Below are 16,909 nucleotides of genomic sequence, written 5' to 3'. Positions count from 1 at the left end.
TCTGGGGAGGTGGCTCAGACCTTGGAGTCCTGCTTGTCCCATCGCTGGCCATCGGGGACCCCCGTGCCACATTGCCGGAGGAGGGAGCTCCTGGCAGTGTGCAAGGGCTGGGGGTGCCCGTGACAAGGGATGGGGCAGGATGGGACTGGGCAGGACGGGGCACCCCGCAGCAATCCCTCAGGGCAGGGGGTACCCCAGCGCTTGCCCCCACATCAGCTCCCAGGGTGGATCCCTTGGGAACTGGACCCCCCGCGCAGCCCAAGGAGGGTGCCCCACTCTGCCAGCTGCCCCGCGGGGCTGGCCCGTGCCCAGGAAGCCGCCCCAGCTCCATGCCAGCCCCACGGCAGCTCCTTGCCACCCACCTGGGCCCCCTAGCCCGCCCTCACCCCACACCCCCCAAGCTGGCACCCACCGAGCGTGTGGGGGGGGCAGCGAGGGATGCTCTGATTTAGAAGCCGCCGTGCCAGAGGAAGGGGAGCAGCTCTGCCCACGCAGCCCAGCTGTGGGTCCGTGGGGCAGCACCCGTGGGCCCGGTGTGGAGGGAGCGGGGCTGTTCCCGTGGGAGCGCGCCGCGGCGCTAATAAGGCTTCGCTAATGAGCTGGCACTGTGCCTGGCCCGGGGCTGGCTGGAGTAAAGCCTCATGTCCGCAAGCAGGGGGACAGAGGGGCCCGGGCCGGGGGGCAAGGAGGGCTCACCCCCACTCCACACCAGCAAGTGCTGGGGCCCTTGGGACTGCACCCAGGGGATGTTGGGGGGCCCTGGGGGCACCTGCTGCCCTGGCACTGGGCTCGGGATGCCTCCAGCTCTGCTCCCCAGGGGTCCCGCTTGCCCAAAAGTCCCACTCCCACGGTGTTTCCGCTCCCACGGGCACCCTACTGCCCCATTCTGGCCTCACCCAGCAGGTCTCCCACAGGCCAGATCCGTGTGTGGGAGCGCAGCACCCCCTTGCACCCGCAAAGCCCTGCCCCCTGCCCCGTGTGCATGTCCCCCCATCCCCGTGGGCCTGCTGCCCCCCCGGTGTGCTGCTGTCCCCGTGCAGGCATCCCCAGGTGTGTGCCTGTGTCCGTCCATCCACGTGTGTGCGTGGGAGTGTCCGTGTGTCCGCTGTCCCCATTTATGTCCATGCATGCCTGTGCACCGACCTTCTGCATCTGTGGCCACAAGTCTGTGCTGTCTTGCTGTACCTCCGTGCATCCATATGTCCGTGCTGTGCCCACATACATCCGTGCATCCATGTGCATGTGTGTCCACACGGCCGTGCTGTCCTGGGACACTGGCATGTGCTGGGTGCCAGCCTGCACGCCGGCTCCTCGCCCGCCCCAGTGACGCCCGAGACCTGGGCACATTCACATCTTTATTCTCACTGCCGGAGGTTTCACTGGCCGGCCTCCTTGCCAGCACAGACATCGCCCCCACGGATAATTTAAAAGCGTCGCCCCCCCAGCACAGTGCGGTGGTGGGCACGGGGCAGCCGGGCTGGGGACTGGGCCAACGGGACCACGCTGCAGCCGGCAGTCGCGGGGTGATGGTGAGGGGCCGCAGCAGTGCCCCGCACTGGCGCTGGGTCGCAGCCCCCCACCTCCACCCCATATAGATATGTACATTATACAGAACTACCCAGAGCAACGCAACACATTAAAAAAGATCTACTCTTATATACAGTATTTATAAAAAGCATTCTGGCCTCCACCACCCTGGTAAAAAAATACGTCTCTTATGTACTTCACTGCAGGACAGCCCCCCCACCCGGGCTGCCCCCCCATGCTGGGAAGGGAGGCGGGGGGTGAGAGAGCCGCTCTCCGGGTTTTGGCATGGCGTGGGGGCATCCCAGCGGCATGGGGGGGTGGCTGGGAGAGGGCTGTGGGGGCCTGGGTGCTGGCCCTGGGTGCAAGGCGAGCAGGGCCAGCTTGCGTTGCAGGGGTGCCCATCACCCTGGTGTCTGGGCACACAGACGAGAGGGTGGCTCTGGAGCCCCAAGCTTCCCCCAGCCCTCTGCTTCCCCCACTCACACCCCTCAGGGGGGCCAGGCCCCGGGCAGCCAAGCTGCAGCACAGGCAGGATGCCAGCGGGCACCAAGACCTGGCAGGCGTGCCACCTCCCCACAGCGATGCAGCCGGTCCCCCAGCACGGCCTGGGGATCACCAGGGTCCCATCTGCGGGCACCGGGCTGCAACCATTCCCTCGGCAGGCTCAAGAGCAGCGGGCTGGGTACCGTGGGGGCCAGGGTGCCCCTGTGATGCCAGGGCAGTGGGGTGGCATCTCTGCAGGGTCCAGGGGATGGCAGGGGGAGAGGCCGGGTGGGCATGGGTGCTGCCACAGGTCCAACTACCCCGCTGGACGCCAGCCCCCCACGGACACGGTTCATCAGGGCTCTCGATGCTGTCTGGGGGGACCAGGAAAGCACCCCAGTCCTCAGCCCCCACGGCGGGCAGTGCCCCACGCCCCTGGCAGTGCCCACTGCCGGCGGCTCTGGGTGTGCAGAGATGAGCTCCACCTGACAGCCAGCTCCCGGTGAGGTAGGGCAGTGTTATTCTCCCCATTTTACAGATGGGGAAACTGAGGCGCAGAGCAGGGAGGGTACCCTTTGGAGCGGGGGTGGGGCACAGCACCTGCCCCAGGCTCACTGCCCTATCCCGGGCACAGGTCGGGGGGTCCCCGCACCTGCCATGGCTCATACCCCCTCACCACCACTGCAGGTGATGGGCAGCAATGGCGGAAGGTCCCCAGGGAAGCCCGTTGGGGCCGTGGCACAGGGACTGAGCCCAGGGCCAGCTCTCCCTGGGGCACTGGTGGGTGGGGGGGAGGTTGGCATGGGCACCCGGTACTGGCTAGTGGCTGCCGCCGCTCTTCCCCCCACCCGTGGCCCAGTCGATGATGATGAAGCTCAAGCTCATGATCATGAAGAGCACCCCAAGGAGGGCGAAACAAGCAGCCTGTGGGGACAGGGAAGCAGGTCAGGGACGGCCAGGGTGACAGGGTCTGCAGCCCAGCCCCGGGACCCTCGTCCCTGTCCCCATTCCCCACCCCCACCCCGTGCTTACCAAGATTTTGGGGGTGGAGCGCAGCGGCTCCTTGTCCTTGGGCATGATGCGGATGTAGAAGATGGCAGGGAAGATGAAGATGAGACAGGGAGCAGAGGTGGCACCTGGAGCAGACAGGGACAGAGCGGGCAGGGGGCCCCCGCCCCACGGCTCAGCCCTGCCAGCCCCACTGCTGGGCCAGGTCCTGCCTACCCCCCTCCAGCCACCCCCAGCCCTGGCAAAGCCTTCCAGGAACCCAGGGACGCCGTGTCCTGGCACTGTCCCCACACACTATCCCGCAGCCAAGGCCTTGGCACCGAGCCAGGTGCCGAGCAGGGGGAGCCCAGCTTGGGGAATCAAGGGAAATAACCAGGGGAAGAGCCAGCGCCGGCCGGCGGCACAGTAAACAGCCAGCACCCCCCCTCAGGAACCAGCTTGCCGGGACAGGGATGGGGACCCCCACACGCCACCTGGTCTCTGCACAGTGAGAAGGGGAAACTGAGGAACAGGGAGGTCAGTCAAAGCCCAGCAGCAGGCAGGGGCAGGCGTGCTGCCCACAACACCCAGCACCCCGGGGAGGGACGGGACAGGGTGCTGCCACACACCGATCATGCCGAAGATGCCAAGGATGGAGGGGGCGAAGATGACCAAGAGGTTGATGAAGGTCAGTAGGACCACAGCAATGATGATGTGGCGGATCCAGCTGAAGTCCTTCCCTTGGAACAGCATCTGCTGGATGGCCCGGCGCACCTGGGGACAGGCTGGGGTGTCGTGATCCATCCTTGGATGCAGGGCCCATCCCACCCCCTGTCCCCACAGACCTGATGGTTCCTGTCACCCCTTCCCCTGCCCCAGCCCTGTCCCCATGGTCCTGACAGTCCTCATCACCCCTGCCCCTGCCCCAGACCCATCCCCATGGCACCACTGGTCCCTGTCACCCCTTCCCAGCCCTGTCCCCATGGTCCTGACAGTCCTCATCACCCCTGCCCCTGCCCCAGTCCCATCCCCATGGCACCACTGGTCCCTGTCACCCCTTTCCAGCCCTGTCCCCATGGTCCTGACAATCCCCATCACACCTTCCCCTGCCCCAGCCCTGATGCCCCACTGGTTCTTGTCCCTCCTTCCCCTGTCCCAGCCCCGTTTCCACAGCCCCACTGGTCCCCATCACCTCTGCCCCTGCCCCAGCCCTGTCCCCAACACGCAGCTGGTCCTGTTGCCTGATCCCTGCACCCCGCCAATCCCTGCCACCCTGTCCCTGGGCCTCAGCCCCATCGCTGCCTCAGTTTCCTAACTGGAAGCCTGGTGCTGAGGTCCTGTTTCAGCTGGGGGGTGGCAGTGTCACCTGGCATCCCCACGGGGGCACTCACCGGAAAGAGGACGATGGGGACAGTGAGGGTGACAGCTGTCAGCACAGCCACCCGCACACACAGGATGAGCACATCGAACGGGTCCACCTTGTTGTACGTGTGCAGCAGCTCCGACTCCACCCGGCCTGTAGGCACCAGTGGGGAGCTGCTGGGTGAGCCCCAGCACCACCACCCCTGCCCCGGTGCCAGTGTGCCGGCAGGGCCCCCAGCCCCCTCCCTGAGGGCTCACCATAGAATGTGAGGTAGCCGAAGAGGGCGGCCAAGAAGTACATGAGATACATCACCATGATGGAGATGTTGGAGATGCACTGCATCTTCTTCTTGGAGGGTCTGTGGGAGATGACAGGCTCAGCACGGCCACTGTGGCACTACCCACGGGCACCAAGTACCCACCCAGCAAGCAGAGGTGATGTCAGAGCACCCTAGGGTGCACAGGGACTGTGTGGAGAGGGGCTGCATCCCTCTTCCTGAGCTACATGGTGAGTCAGAATCACCCACCACCACCCAACCAGCCACCCACACACCCCGAGTCATAACAACCCACCTTCCTGGGGTCATAATCACCCACCACCAACCACCACCCACCCACCCCAGCTTATATCACCAGTCTCCCAGGAGTGATCACTCCACACCCACCCACCCACTCCAGGTTGTATCACCCACTTCCTGGGACTGATATCACCCATTCCAGGTCCTTCCACACCCCCCCCAACCCTAGGGTTATATCACCCACCTCCCCACAATGCCCCGGAACAGGTCCCACACCCAGGTGGCACTGCCTTTAGGTGGGTGCTGGATGAAGCCCACCCCTCCCTGTGGGTTCCCCCACCCAGGACTCACTCTTTCAGCTCAGTGTAGATGGGCAGGACCTCTGGGTGGCAGACAAAGGCAAAGGCCATGATGGGGATGGTGTACGCTGTCTGCACAAGAGGAGGGCGGCTGAGCGCTGGGGGCCAAGCTGGTGGGTGCCACTAGCACCGGGACCACCTACCTTCATGGGGTGCAGGGCGTGGGGGCTCACCCCAGGGGTGCATCCCAGGTCCCTACCTGCGAGTTCAGGGTGAAGAAGCTAGGGGTGCAGGTGCCCTGGTCAGGTGCCTGGACGATGGTGTAGCCATTCTGGTAGTCACTGGTGCTGACAGGGGTGGCATTGAGGCTGCTGGTGAGGTTCCCCTCCTGCTCAGGGAGTGGACAGGGGATCTGGAACTTCTTGTAGATGACCTGGGGTGGGAGGGACAGTCAATGCCCAGAGCCACGGCACCCCAGCACCCACTGCCCAAGCCAACGTCACACCTGACAGGAGGGTGCCCCTGCAGAGACCCCTCTATGGGGCACCTTTGGCCAGCAATGCCCCCCAGCCTGCCCCGGTGAGGGTGAGCAGTGGGCCAGAGCGGGGCAGTGGCACATGGAGAGGCCACACGCCTGGTTTCCTCCCCCCCCAGCACTCTCTCCCTTCCCCTTTCCCCGGCACTCAGCTCCTTCAGACAAAAATAACCCAGCAGCGTGACAGCACCACCACAGTGTCTCCGCAGCCTGGAGCACCCACTGTCCCCGCTGTCCCCACAGCACGCAGCCCGGCCGCACGCCAGCAGAGCCACGCACCCCGGCAGAAAGGATGCTCAGCATCCCCAGCTGCCAGCATGTGTCAGCAGGTGCTCACCGAGATGAGGAAGAAGCCCATACAGCTCAGGGAGAAGCCGCTGGCGTAGCCGAGATAGCCTGGGGAGGGAGGAGAGTGGCTGTTGGGTGTGGGCAGGACCCTCACGCTGGCTGAGTGTCCCCTTCTTGCCCACCACCCCACCCCCCACCAGATGGGAAAATCACCCCACAGGAGCCCCAGGTTGCCAGACCCTGGTGCTGCAGGCAGCACCCCCCTGACTTACCCAGCTGCTTCATGAGGGCCAGGGGCAGGATAACGGTGACGGAAACCAGGATCACCAGGTAGTTCCCGTTCATGTACCAGTCCCTGGAAGCAGAGGGCCTGCTCACTGCCCCACTCTGCCAGGGCACAGGAGGCACAGGCAGCCATCGGCGGGGGTTGTCTGCTGTCCGTGGGGACCCTGGCACTGGCAGCCCTGGGGACACTGGCATCCCCTGCGGCTGGCACCCCTGCTGTGCTCACATCCCCAGGGACCCCCTGGGAACCCCTGAGGCCAGCGTTCCTTGAGGCTCTTAAGCTGAGGTCCCACCTTCCCCCTTAGTGGTGCACCCCCAAGGGCTAAAGCTGCTGTGGGCAAGCTGAGAACTACTGTTCTCAGCACATTTGCCTGTGGGCAGCCTGAGGTACCAGCACCTGAAAGGGGCCTCAGCCAGGTCTTCAACAACCCCAGGCAGAGGGAGCTTCCCCCAGCCACCCACAGGGCAGGACCCCTGCCCAGCCCTGATCCCACGTGCAGCCGAGAAGCCCAGAGCCTCCGAGGTCAAGCCTGGCTGGAATGACCAGTCCCAGCCTGGTGGAAGTCCCAGTGGCAGCTCTGCCCAGCTCTCACCCCCTGTGCCACTGGGTGGAGATGCAGGCACGGGATGGGGGGAACCCGTTCCCAACCAGAGCTCCTGTGCCCCACCCCGCAGCCCCAGGCTCTGCTCACGTAGGTAAGCCTGATCCCAAGGCGATATGAAGAGCAGGGATTGGAAGTTCAACCCAGTTTAATCCCATCCAGGGGCTTATTCAGCACTGACAGTTATCAAAAATAGTAGTGGCTTAACGGCAGTAAATCCCTGCCATGGGCTGCACATCTGGAGCCGAAGCCCCGGCGCCTGCCCGGGGGAAGGTGTGCAGGCAGCGCGGGCAGGAGGCACTCACGTGGTCTTCTCCTCCAGGTTGAGGAAGGTCTGGATGACGAGAGGCACTTCGGATTTGACGATGTATAGGTAGCTGGACATGGCTGGAGGGCAGAGCGAGATCATGCCGTGTCAGTGTGCTCCGGTCCTGTCCCTTGCCACCAGCCCCACCAGGTCCCCCTCTAGTCCTGTCCTCACCTCCGATGTTTTGCAGGGTGATGGCGATGGCTGCAGCCAGCTTCCCCGGCGTGCCAAAGGCTCGGTAGCCCAGCTGCTCGTAGGCGCGGATGCCTGTGGGACAGGGAGCGGTGGTGGGGTGAGGGTCGGGAGGGCACCCTCGGGCACAGCCCCACCAGGGACCCTGCACTCACCCACAATGCCTGAGGACTTGAGCAGCAGGTGGATGGAGTAGCTGGAGAGCAGGGCCACCGCCGTCAGGAGAAAGCTGTGGGAGGACAGCACTGTCACCAGCAGGTCACAGCACCAGGCTCAGACACAGCCAGGGGCAAACACCATGGGGGCTGGCTCTGCCTGCAGGCAGCTGTCCTGGCAGGGCACCCAGCCCCTTGCCTTGGCTCCAGCTGGGTGCTGATGGGGTGGATGGGCCTCAGGGTGCAGGCACCCCACAGCCATGGGGCTGCCCCAGCCCTGTGGTCCATGTCCGCATGCCCAGTTGGAGCTAGCACCCACATACTTCGGGTCACGTGAGGAAATCTGGTCTTGTATTAAGGAAGTCAAGCCTTCATCCTCCTTATCCTCCTCCCCAGTGGGACACAGCAACCCACAGGGGCAGGCCGACTCATGCCAGGGTTGGACATTGTTCAGGCAACGGGACACCAGTCCCTGCATCACCCTAAGCCAGGGACCACCTTCTCACCTGCCCCCCTGGCACCCAGCAACCCCCTTGGAGGAGCCCCCACACCCAGATCCTCCTACCCAAGTCCCCGCGACCGCGTGGCACTCACAGGAAGAGGATGATGCCGGTGTTGGCCATGGCGTAGGCCAGCCCCAGGATGCCGCTGCCCATGATGGCATTGCTCAGGTTGAAGACAGACATCCCGAAAGACGTCTTCCCTTCAAACTGCATGGATGAAACATAACGGGGAGGGGACGCACTGGTCATACCAGGAACTACCCCCATCCCACCACCACCATGGTGCCTGTGATGATACTCACATCGGTGAAGTGTGTCTGCTTCTTCTCGGCGCCGTGGGGCAGGAACTCCTCCATCTCTGCTGTGCCAGACTGGTTCTCCTCAAACCTGGCCACCGGAGGGAGGGGGATGGGGCCAAAGCAGAGCCAGAAGCCACCATGTCACACAAGAGCAGGGAGCAGCCAAGAGGACTCCCCAAGACCCTGGCACCCCAGCTTGTCCCAGGGCCCCTACCTGTCACCTGCCAGAGAGGGGACGGTGGAGGCGGTGAGTGCAGCCACATGCTTCCCGTTGGGCACCAGTTCCACCATCTCAGCCTGGAGGGGCACGTCTGTGGCATCCATGGTGGGGAGGTGGTTTGGGCTCACTGTGGGCTCTCCTTGGGCTCTGCATGAGGGGAACAACAGAGGTCCGGCTCTGGGCAGGAGCACCAGAGGGGCTGGCCTGGGGTCTCACAAGTCCTGCATCCACCGGGGATGCTGGAGTCTGGACGTTGAGACCACCAGTGCTGGTGGCACCGCAGGGACAGACACCCGGGGATGATGGGCATCACCACAGCTGGACTTCTCCCTTCATGACACTCAACACACAAGGCTCTGTGCAGCTCGCCCCAGCTCCAACAGCCCCACGAGGGTCCCCAGGGGGGACTGTCCTCTGATGTGACCAGCTGTCCCGCAGCCCACCCCATGGGACTGCTCCACTCCCTTGCCCACAGCACAGTGCCAGCCCAGACCCAGAGCCTCCATCCACGATGCCTGCCCACCTCCACTGCGCTGCCTGCAGCTCTCAGCTCTGTGCCTCAGTTTCCTCTCCTGGAGACAGGCACCAACAGACAAGCTGGGGTGTTTGGGAGGGCAGCTGGGGACAGGGTGGGGAGCTCGGGGAACCCCCAGCCACTCCCGTTACACAAAGCCTGAGGTGCTGCCCAGCGTGAAGGGCTCACCCACATCCCACCGCCCGGGGCTGGCACTGCTGGGGTGCCAAGGCAGGGGGCTTTGGGGCACGTCAGGGCCGGACAAACGGAGCAGGAAAGAGCGCGGGGCCGGGAGACAGCTCCTTGGCAGGGGAAGGCAGCCGGGCTGCCGAGCGCGGGACGCCTTGGCACGCCACACAAAGCCGCCTCTGTGCAAGCACCAGTCCTCCCCGCCCCGCTGGGAAACGGCACAGGGTGGCTTTCTGGGGCAAGCTGGCAGCCAGGGCAGGGTCCCCCGCCACCCCCCACCGACCTGCGGGGCTGGGGTCCCTGTTTTCACATTGGGGCCACATCCTGCCAAGGGACAATGCCACCCAGCCCGAGGTGAGGGCTGGCTGGGATGCAGCACGGTCCCCAACCTGGGGAGGATGCTGCTGCCCCATCACCCCAGTGCCTTGGGTGCCTGCGGGATCATCCAGGAACACGCCAGTCTTTGTGCTCCCAGGGGATCGACGACCCTGGGGACCGGGCAAGTCTTCCCACAGCACTGCCAGGGCAGGGAGACATGGGGGACAGCAGCCTCCCCAGCATGCAGGGGAAGGATGCCACGGCGAGGTGCAGGTGCCAGCACCTTTGGGCTCCTGAGACACTGCCCTGCCTGTCCAAGACACCAAATAAACCTGGCAGGTTCATCCCAGGCCACGCGCTGGCTACCGGCAGTGCTGGGGGGGCCAGCACCTAAGGCTGGCCCAGGGCGAGGCACATGTCTTGGCCACCCCACCTGCAGCACCCAGCCTGGCGGGGAAACTGAGGCAGGGCGCCAGCCAGTGGGGACCAGAGCAGGGAGGCTCAGCCATGCGGGGGAAGAGAGGGAAGCACAGGGCGAGTGCTGGGCGATGATTTATCCCCTCTGCTAGGCCTCCGCTTGGGCCAGATCCAGACACGAACAAGGCTGCCAGCACGTCCAAACGCTGCCGTTAACTCTGCACCTTCCCGCTGCCACAAGCGGGCATCGCCGAACCCACTGTTCCGGGTGCCGGGCTTGAGGGGAGCAGCCAGACCCCCAGTGCTCCCAAAACCTCCCCAAACCGCCCCCAGCATTGCCAGGCTGCCCACAGGCAGGGATCTGCTGCATCCCACCAGCAGCATGCAGGAGCTGCCCTGCTCCTCCTGCCTGCTCCCCCGCGGGCGCCAGGGAGGCTGGGCGCTCTCCTCTGCAGCCCCTTTCTTCTCTCAGGTTATAATTACACCTCGCCGGGCAGCTCAGGAAATACCAGCTTCTTCCCCCGAGCGCCTCTCGGAATAGCAAGCGGCACGGCTGGGCTCATTTCGCATGCACGGGGTTTAGTGCCGCCACCCAGACGCTTCCTCCTGCCGGGGCAGCGCTGGCACAGCCCTGGCACAGGCCTGGCACAGCCCCGGCATCACTCGCCGTCACCTCCCTGGCCAGCCCCGGCCTTTGCCCCTCGGCCAGGGTCTCCTGGCAGCAGCCTGGGAAGTGGGGGAGATGAAAGGGGAGGGAACGGGAGATGCTTCGATCGGGCAGCACGTGCCCTGCCTGCCACTGTTTGCCTTGTGATAAGGCTGGGCAGAACAGCAAATACATGGAGTGGGGGATGGCCCCGGGGGGGTGACGTGGGTACCCCCAGGGCTGGGGTGGCAGATTCACCCCATCCTTCTGTGCCCACCTCAGTTTGGAACCCTCTGCTACAAGCAAAGAGTATCTCCCCAGGGATCTCATCCCACGGCGTGCCAGCCCCGAGAGCCCCAGCCCATCACAAGGCTGCCATGCTGTCACACTGACGGGATGCCGCCATCCTTGGTGGCCCATGTGTCACCCAGCATTGTCCTCCTCCTGACTGCCAGCCCCAGCGCCCACTCACTCACCCTGATGGCATGGCTACAGCCACACATATGGGCACGGAACCCCCCCGTGGTGGAACCCCGGGCTGTGTCTCTGGGGGTGCTGAGACAGCTGCACCGATTTCCCAGCATCTGCCTCCGCTGCCTGCCGGCCCCGGGTGACAAGGACAGCAACAGCCCCGCTGTGCCGAGTCCTCCCGCTTCTCCGTACCCAGCTCCAGCTCTCCTGGGGGCTGCTCCTGCTGTCCCACTGCTCAGTGACACCTGGGACATCATCCCCCCCACCAACCCTCCGTCATGGCTGGGCAGCCCAAGCTGGGCCCCGGTGCCGCCCCACAGCCCCCCCGCAGGGAACGCCGAGCCGTATGCGTGGGGCGGCACGTACCCTCCCCGCCGGCCACGTCTGCGCACCAGGGGAGGCTACGTTTGGTCTCGCATGCCGTGTCCCGGCCAGCACAGATGCCTTCCCCTCCTCGCCAGGATGGGGACACGTGTGTGGGGCGGCAGGGCTCCCAAATCCCTGCCCTGTCCTGGCAGGCAGGCAGCAGGCAGCCCTGGGCTCGCCCCAGCCCCCTGCCAGCCTTCCCCCGTGGCTGGGGCACCACAGCAGGGGATCCAGTCCTGGAAGGGGCTGCATCCCTCTGCCTAACTTCTCGCTTCCACCCAGACTTTACTTAAAAGGTGGAAAATCCCAGCTGGGAGCAAGGCACAGCAGGGAGCAGGGGGGCTGGGACAGGGGAGCTCTGTCGGCAGTGCCAGCGGAAGGTGTCCATCGCACCTGGCAGCGGGCTGGGAGCACACACGTTACCCAGGAAAGCCTGGCCCTTGCACTATGCCAGCTCCCACACTCAAGCCACGGCACAGCACGGTACGTGCCGGGACACACCATGCCGGTGAGAGTACAGCAACACACGGGAACGGGCAGCGCTGCCTGCCAGCCCTGCCTGCGCCACACGGCGCCAGCCTGGGGTGCGACAACCCACCGTGTCCCTGCAGTCTGTGCCACCCATCCATGGACAGCCACTGCTCTTCCCATGGGGGATGAAGATGCCGGGTCTCCCTGGCAGCAGGTGGGTGAACACCCAGACTGGGGACACCCCACAGGGCAGAGACCCCCTTCTCATCTCCTCTCCCTCTGCAGATGAATCCTACAGGGCTAATCCGTCCCAGATGGGCCCATGGGACTATTCCGGATGGTAATCCGGCTTTAGCACCAAGCCTGCCACAGCTGCCGGCCTGCGTGCTCGCAGCCAGGTACCCTGCTGCCGCTGGGTGTGCCGGGGTGGCCGGCAGCACGGCACCCCCCCGTCCATGCCCGCCTGCCCAGGTGGCTGTTCGGGTTTCAGCGGAGCCTGGCACAGAGGTCTCATGTTCCCTGGAGCTGCGCTGGTGACAGCCCTCCCAGAGAGACAGGCAGTGTGGGCAAGTGGGCAGGGACACCAGCTGTGTCCCCTCACCGCCATCAGCTCCTAGTCCTGGGGTCACCCCCAGCACCGCTGCTGGGCACGGGGTGAGCCCAGCCTGGGGTCCTTGGTCAGTCCCCAGCACCAACGTAGCCACAAGATTGTGTGGGCACACGGGCCTAAACCTCAGAGGCCCCTGGGCATCACGCCCCCAGGGAGGCTGGTCCCAGCAAGGCAGGCACAGGCAGTGGGGACACCCCCACAGCTCCCCTTGCCCCTCCACAGAGACCCTCCCCCGGGTGGCCCTGGGAGCCTGGGCGCTGGGAGCAGAGCCAGCCTGACCCTACAGGAGCAGGGCCTGCCCTTCCCCCCAGGCACAAGCAGACGTGGCTTCCCCCTGAACTGCCTTCCTAAAATTAGCACCCCAAACCTGTTTTTAAACCTATGGCATTTCTCCCACCCCACCTCCCAGCCAAGCAAAGGCAGTGCCATTGTCCTAGGGACAGTGAGCACACAGAAGGACAAATCCAGCTGTGCAGGGGCACAGCTGAGCACCTCACCTTTGGTGTGAGGGCTGTGGGGTGCACCCCAAGTGCACAGGGACACCAGCTGCCGTGAGGAGGGACAACTGGAGACAACTTGCCCAGTGCACAACTGGAGAGCCCCTCTGAGTAGCTCCACTGTAGACCCTCTCCAAATAGACCTGGTGGAAACTCTGGTGAGACAGCCCCACCAGAGACCCTCATGAGATAGCCCCACCAGACAGCTCTGCTAGTCAGCCCTGCCCATGGTCCCAGCATGAGCCAGGCAGTGTGGCCACCACTCCTGGGCTCACTCAGCCCCAGAGAGACCTGGAGTTTCAGCCCCAAATACTGCACCATGGCTCAGCCTCAGCCCAGGCAATGCCCCTGATGCTCCAGCCAGGGCAGAATTGGCAGTAGCAAGAAGGAGCAAGCGGCTCTCAAAGCTGCTGCCTCAACTAGAGGGGCTTCGGCAGCACCAACACCTGCCGCAGCAGCTCCATGCTGTGTGGGGAGTGGTGTCCACCTGGGATCTTCTCTCAAAGAGCACAAGTAGCCCCTGTGTCCTCAGGAACGGCTCTGCCCGAGTCCAGCGACGTGCCCACAGGCAGAGCGTGCCAGTGGCTAGGCTGGCTCATGGCCACCATCCCACAGCAGTGGATGTGCTAGGGTCTGGAACACACCAGGGAGGGGAAAGGCACCACAGGGAAGGGGGTGGCAGAGCCAAACATCACGGGGGAGGCCATGGGGAGGGTTTTTCAGAACCAGAGCCATGGCACAGCTTAGCCACAGCAATCTCCTGCTGGTTGTGTGCCCCAGGACAGGGCCACAGCAGGGAGTGAGGGGCCACAGGACAGGGACCAGCCACCACAATCACTTTTTCCACACTTCTTTCCACACCAAAGCACTGGTACCAAGGTGAGCTGAGAAGAGTGGTGGGGAAACTGAGGCACGGGTCCGGAGGCCAGGCAGTGGCAGAGGAGCCATGTCCAGCACCGGGAAAGCCCAGGCTGCCGCTGACACAACCCGATGTGGAAGGAAGGTGTTGAGCCCATGTGGGAGAAGGTCAGGCAGCTGGCAGTGTGGGGACAGGAACAGGGATGGTGACAGGGTAGGCACAGCACGAGGCCAGTGGCATCCAGTGTGGCTCTAGGGGAGGCCAGATGAGACAGCAGCTTGAGCCCAAAGAGTCTCAGACAGCTCTAGGCTTGATGTCAGGGTTTGTGTTAAATTTAAAGCCAATGTACTGCCTGTCAGGAGCTCAGAGACACCCAGGAAGGACGGTGGCACATATGGTGGCACTGTGGGGACTGATGGGCAGGTAACATCTGAAAAAAACACTCTAGGTTTTCTATTGCACCTCTGGAGACACATTTCGCCTTGGAAGTGAGATGTTTTCCAGGTGTTCCCACTCCCTAAAACACACCAGTCCTTGACAGCTGATGGCAAAAAATCCAAGCTGCCATTTGCTGCAGGCAGATGTCCCAGGGACACGAGGAGGGACTGACCTCATCCACAGTCTCATGTATCCCACCACCACCCTGGCACCCTCAGCACAGCACCCTGTCCCAACCAGGGGCTGTGACTGACCCAAACCCCATGGGACCACCACTGTTCCTGGCACTGCCACTCTTGCCATTGGGCCACTCCACCCGCCTGGTGTCTGCTCCCTGGTCTGGGGACAGCAGGACCATGCTGGCTGTCCTCCCACCAGCACAGGGGACCCAAGCCGGCCCTGGACCTGCGTCAGCGGCTGTGGAGGTGCGCGGCAGTCAAGACCCATGCAGTGAGGAGGGTCGAAGGCACGGGGGGCCTGTCCCATCCCCGACCCACCTCTGTTTTCTCAAGGGCTGCATTTCCAAAGGAGCCCGTGGGATCCCGCTCCTTCCCCCCGTCCCCACGAGCCAAGGAAAATAGGCTCTGCCGGTGCCTGTTTGTTTGCCGTGGCTGCGGCCCCGGCGTGTGATTACAGCTGCAGCACGGCCGGGTGCTGCGGGGCCCTTTGCGCCTCGGCCAGGCTCCCCCGCGGTGCCAGCACCCCCCCATTCCATCCTCAGGCTGGCCGGTGTGCCCCCGTTGCCCCCCAGCGATCCCGGCCACAGGAGCCAGGGCAGGCCAGCGCTTGGGCACCAGGGGCCAGGGCAGCATCGTGGGGCACCGAGGGCTTTCTTTGGGGTGCCCCCACAAAGCCAGGGATGAACGCACGCTGGTGGCCAGCAGCAGGGACCAGGCAGGTCTAACGGCTCAGCTTGGGCCTGATCCAAGCGCCAGTGGAAAATTCCCTGTCTACTCCGCAGCGGCTTGACTCGGCCATGCCCTCCGCAGCCAGCTGGGGCTCAGTTCTGTGCTGGGGCTCTGCTTCCCCTCTATCCCACCTGCCAGGGACTTGCTGAGCCCGCCGGCTCACCCTTGCCACTGCAGAGCCCGCCCCTAATACAGGGAGCCTGAGGCCAGCAGCCACCAGCCATGCCTCAGTTTCCCCTCGGGGAAGGTTTCTCTCGGGCAGGACGTTTGCAAGCCGCCCCGGGCAGAGCAGGCCGCCGTGCTGGCTGGCATGGGACACGCGTGGCCGGCAGGAACGCAATGTGCCTCCTGCCTCTCCACACCGCCGTCCCAGCCAGCCAGCCTCTATAAATACTCTGGCCTGGAGAAGCACCGCACGCACAGCCAAGCTGAGCCCCGGCAGTGACCGTGACGGCCAGCAGTGTTCTCCCCGGCCATGCCGCCCGCCACGCACCACTCCTCGCCCCGACACCCTGACACCTGATCCCAGCTGCGACCTCTTCCAGCCTTAAGAAACATATGTCATTCCCACGAACAATTAAAAATTAAAAAGGGAAAGAAAAGGGGTTTGGGGGGTTGGTGTTATTATTATTATCAGCAAAGTGGAAGGCGATGCTGAAGTCCCCCAGCATCACGCTGCAGGCAGCAGCTTTGCCCGGGCGTTAGGGTGGAAAGGTGGCAAGGCAGGGCTCTGCCTTCCCTCTGCCCTCGTAGGATTTGTTACCCACCCGTGGGAGGGTTTCAGCAGCAGGGGAGGGAACTGGCATGAGGAAAGCAAAGCAAACAGCCCCCGGGTGCTGCCACCTGCCCGGGGTGCCGGAGCCCTGGAGCCTTCCCCCGGTGCTGCCGGGGGGGACTTGGCCGGCTCCGGGAAGAAAAGGAGGAGAAGGAGGGAAGCAGGGGATTACGAGCAGCATCGGGCTGCGGGAGGAAAACGGGGCCCGGCGGGGGGCGAAGGGAGATGAGTCGGAGAGGGGGTTAGAATGGGGCGCGGGGGGGGGGGGGGGGGGGGAATAAGGGGAGACGAGGAGTCCAAACCCCCGGCAGCCTTCAGCCACGGAGTTCCCCGAAGAAGAAGGTAAAACGTACGGGGGTGCGCGCAACTGGGGAGACTGGGAGGGACTTACCTGCCCCTCTCTCCGGCGATGCCTCTGCTGCGGGTTGGGGCGAGCAGCCCCCGGTGGCCAGCCCCGCGGTGCCGCGGATTAGAGACTATCCTGCGGCCGTAATCCCGGCGGAGCCGGAGATTAAACCGGAGCCGGGCCCGCCCCCAGAGCCGCGGCTCCCAATCTCCGCGCCGCCGGGGCAGCGTCAAGGGGCAGAGCCGGGGGGGACTGGCCGCGGCGGGGGGAGCGCGCCCGGCCCCGGCCCCGCCTCGCCCACCGCCCCATCGGCTATCGCCGCCCCGTCGGGCATGGCCGCCCCTCGGGCACCACTGTCCCGCCGGGCATCGCCACCCCACCCGGCATCGGAATTTAAGGGACCATCTCCGCCCCGCTGGGCACCGGTGCCCCACCGGCCATGGTCACCCCACCCGGCATCGCCACCCCACTGGGCATCACCACCCCACCGGGTACCCACTCCCCGCTGGGCATCGCTGCCCG

At 64.8% G+C, this 16,909-nt stretch overlaps 1 protein-coding gene across 1 annotated transcript; it reads right to left on the bottom strand.

Annotated features, from left to right (window-relative positions):
* Positions 1 to 1,632: 1,632 nt before the first annotated feature.
* SLC38A3 (solute carrier family 38 member 3) lies at positions 1,633 to 16,580 on the bottom strand. Its single transcript, XM_074914078.1, has 16 exons — positions 16,433 to 16,580; positions 8,557 to 8,709; positions 8,346 to 8,430; positions 8,135 to 8,250; positions 7,541 to 7,614; positions 7,368 to 7,460; positions 7,192 to 7,273; positions 6,272 to 6,354; positions 6,049 to 6,107; positions 5,436 to 5,609; positions 5,229 to 5,308; positions 4,618 to 4,718; positions 4,389 to 4,513; positions 3,627 to 3,771; positions 3,043 to 3,146; positions 1,633 to 2,934 (listed from the first exon to the last, which is right to left on the bottom strand). The coding sequence occupies exons 2-16, from the start codon at positions 8,664 to 8,666 to the stop codon at positions 2,830 to 2,832; spliced, it is 1,536 nt and encodes a 511-aa protein (XP_074770179.1). The 5' UTR covers positions 8,667 to 8,709; positions 16,433 to 16,580; the 3' UTR covers positions 1,633 to 2,829.
* Between the last annotated feature and the right edge of the window lie 329 nt (positions 16,581 to 16,909).

This window comes from Athene noctua, chromosome 10 (genome assembly GCF_965140245.1).
Source record: "Athene noctua chromosome 10, bAthNoc1.hap1.1, whole genome shotgun sequence".
Classification (NCBI taxonomy): Eukaryota; Metazoa; Chordata; class Aves; order Strigiformes; family Strigidae; genus Athene; species Athene noctua.
Note: the sequence above shows the minus strand (reverse complement) of the source record. Positions and strands in the feature narration are given on the sequence as shown.

Coding starts and splice junctions, on each gene's coding strand:
- SLC38A3 (XM_074914078.1), bottom strand. CDS start 8,666: ATGGATGCCACAGACGTGCCCCTCCAGGCTGAGATGGTGGAACTGGTG. Junction 7,615..8,134: donor ACCGGCATCATCCTCTTCCT/GTGAGTGCCACG, acceptor GTCCTCCCACAG/CTTTCTCCTGACGGCGGTGG. Junction 7,274..7,367: donor CACCCTGCAAAACATCGGAG/GTGAGGACAGGA, acceptor TCTGCCCTCCAG/CCATGTCCAGCTACCTATAC.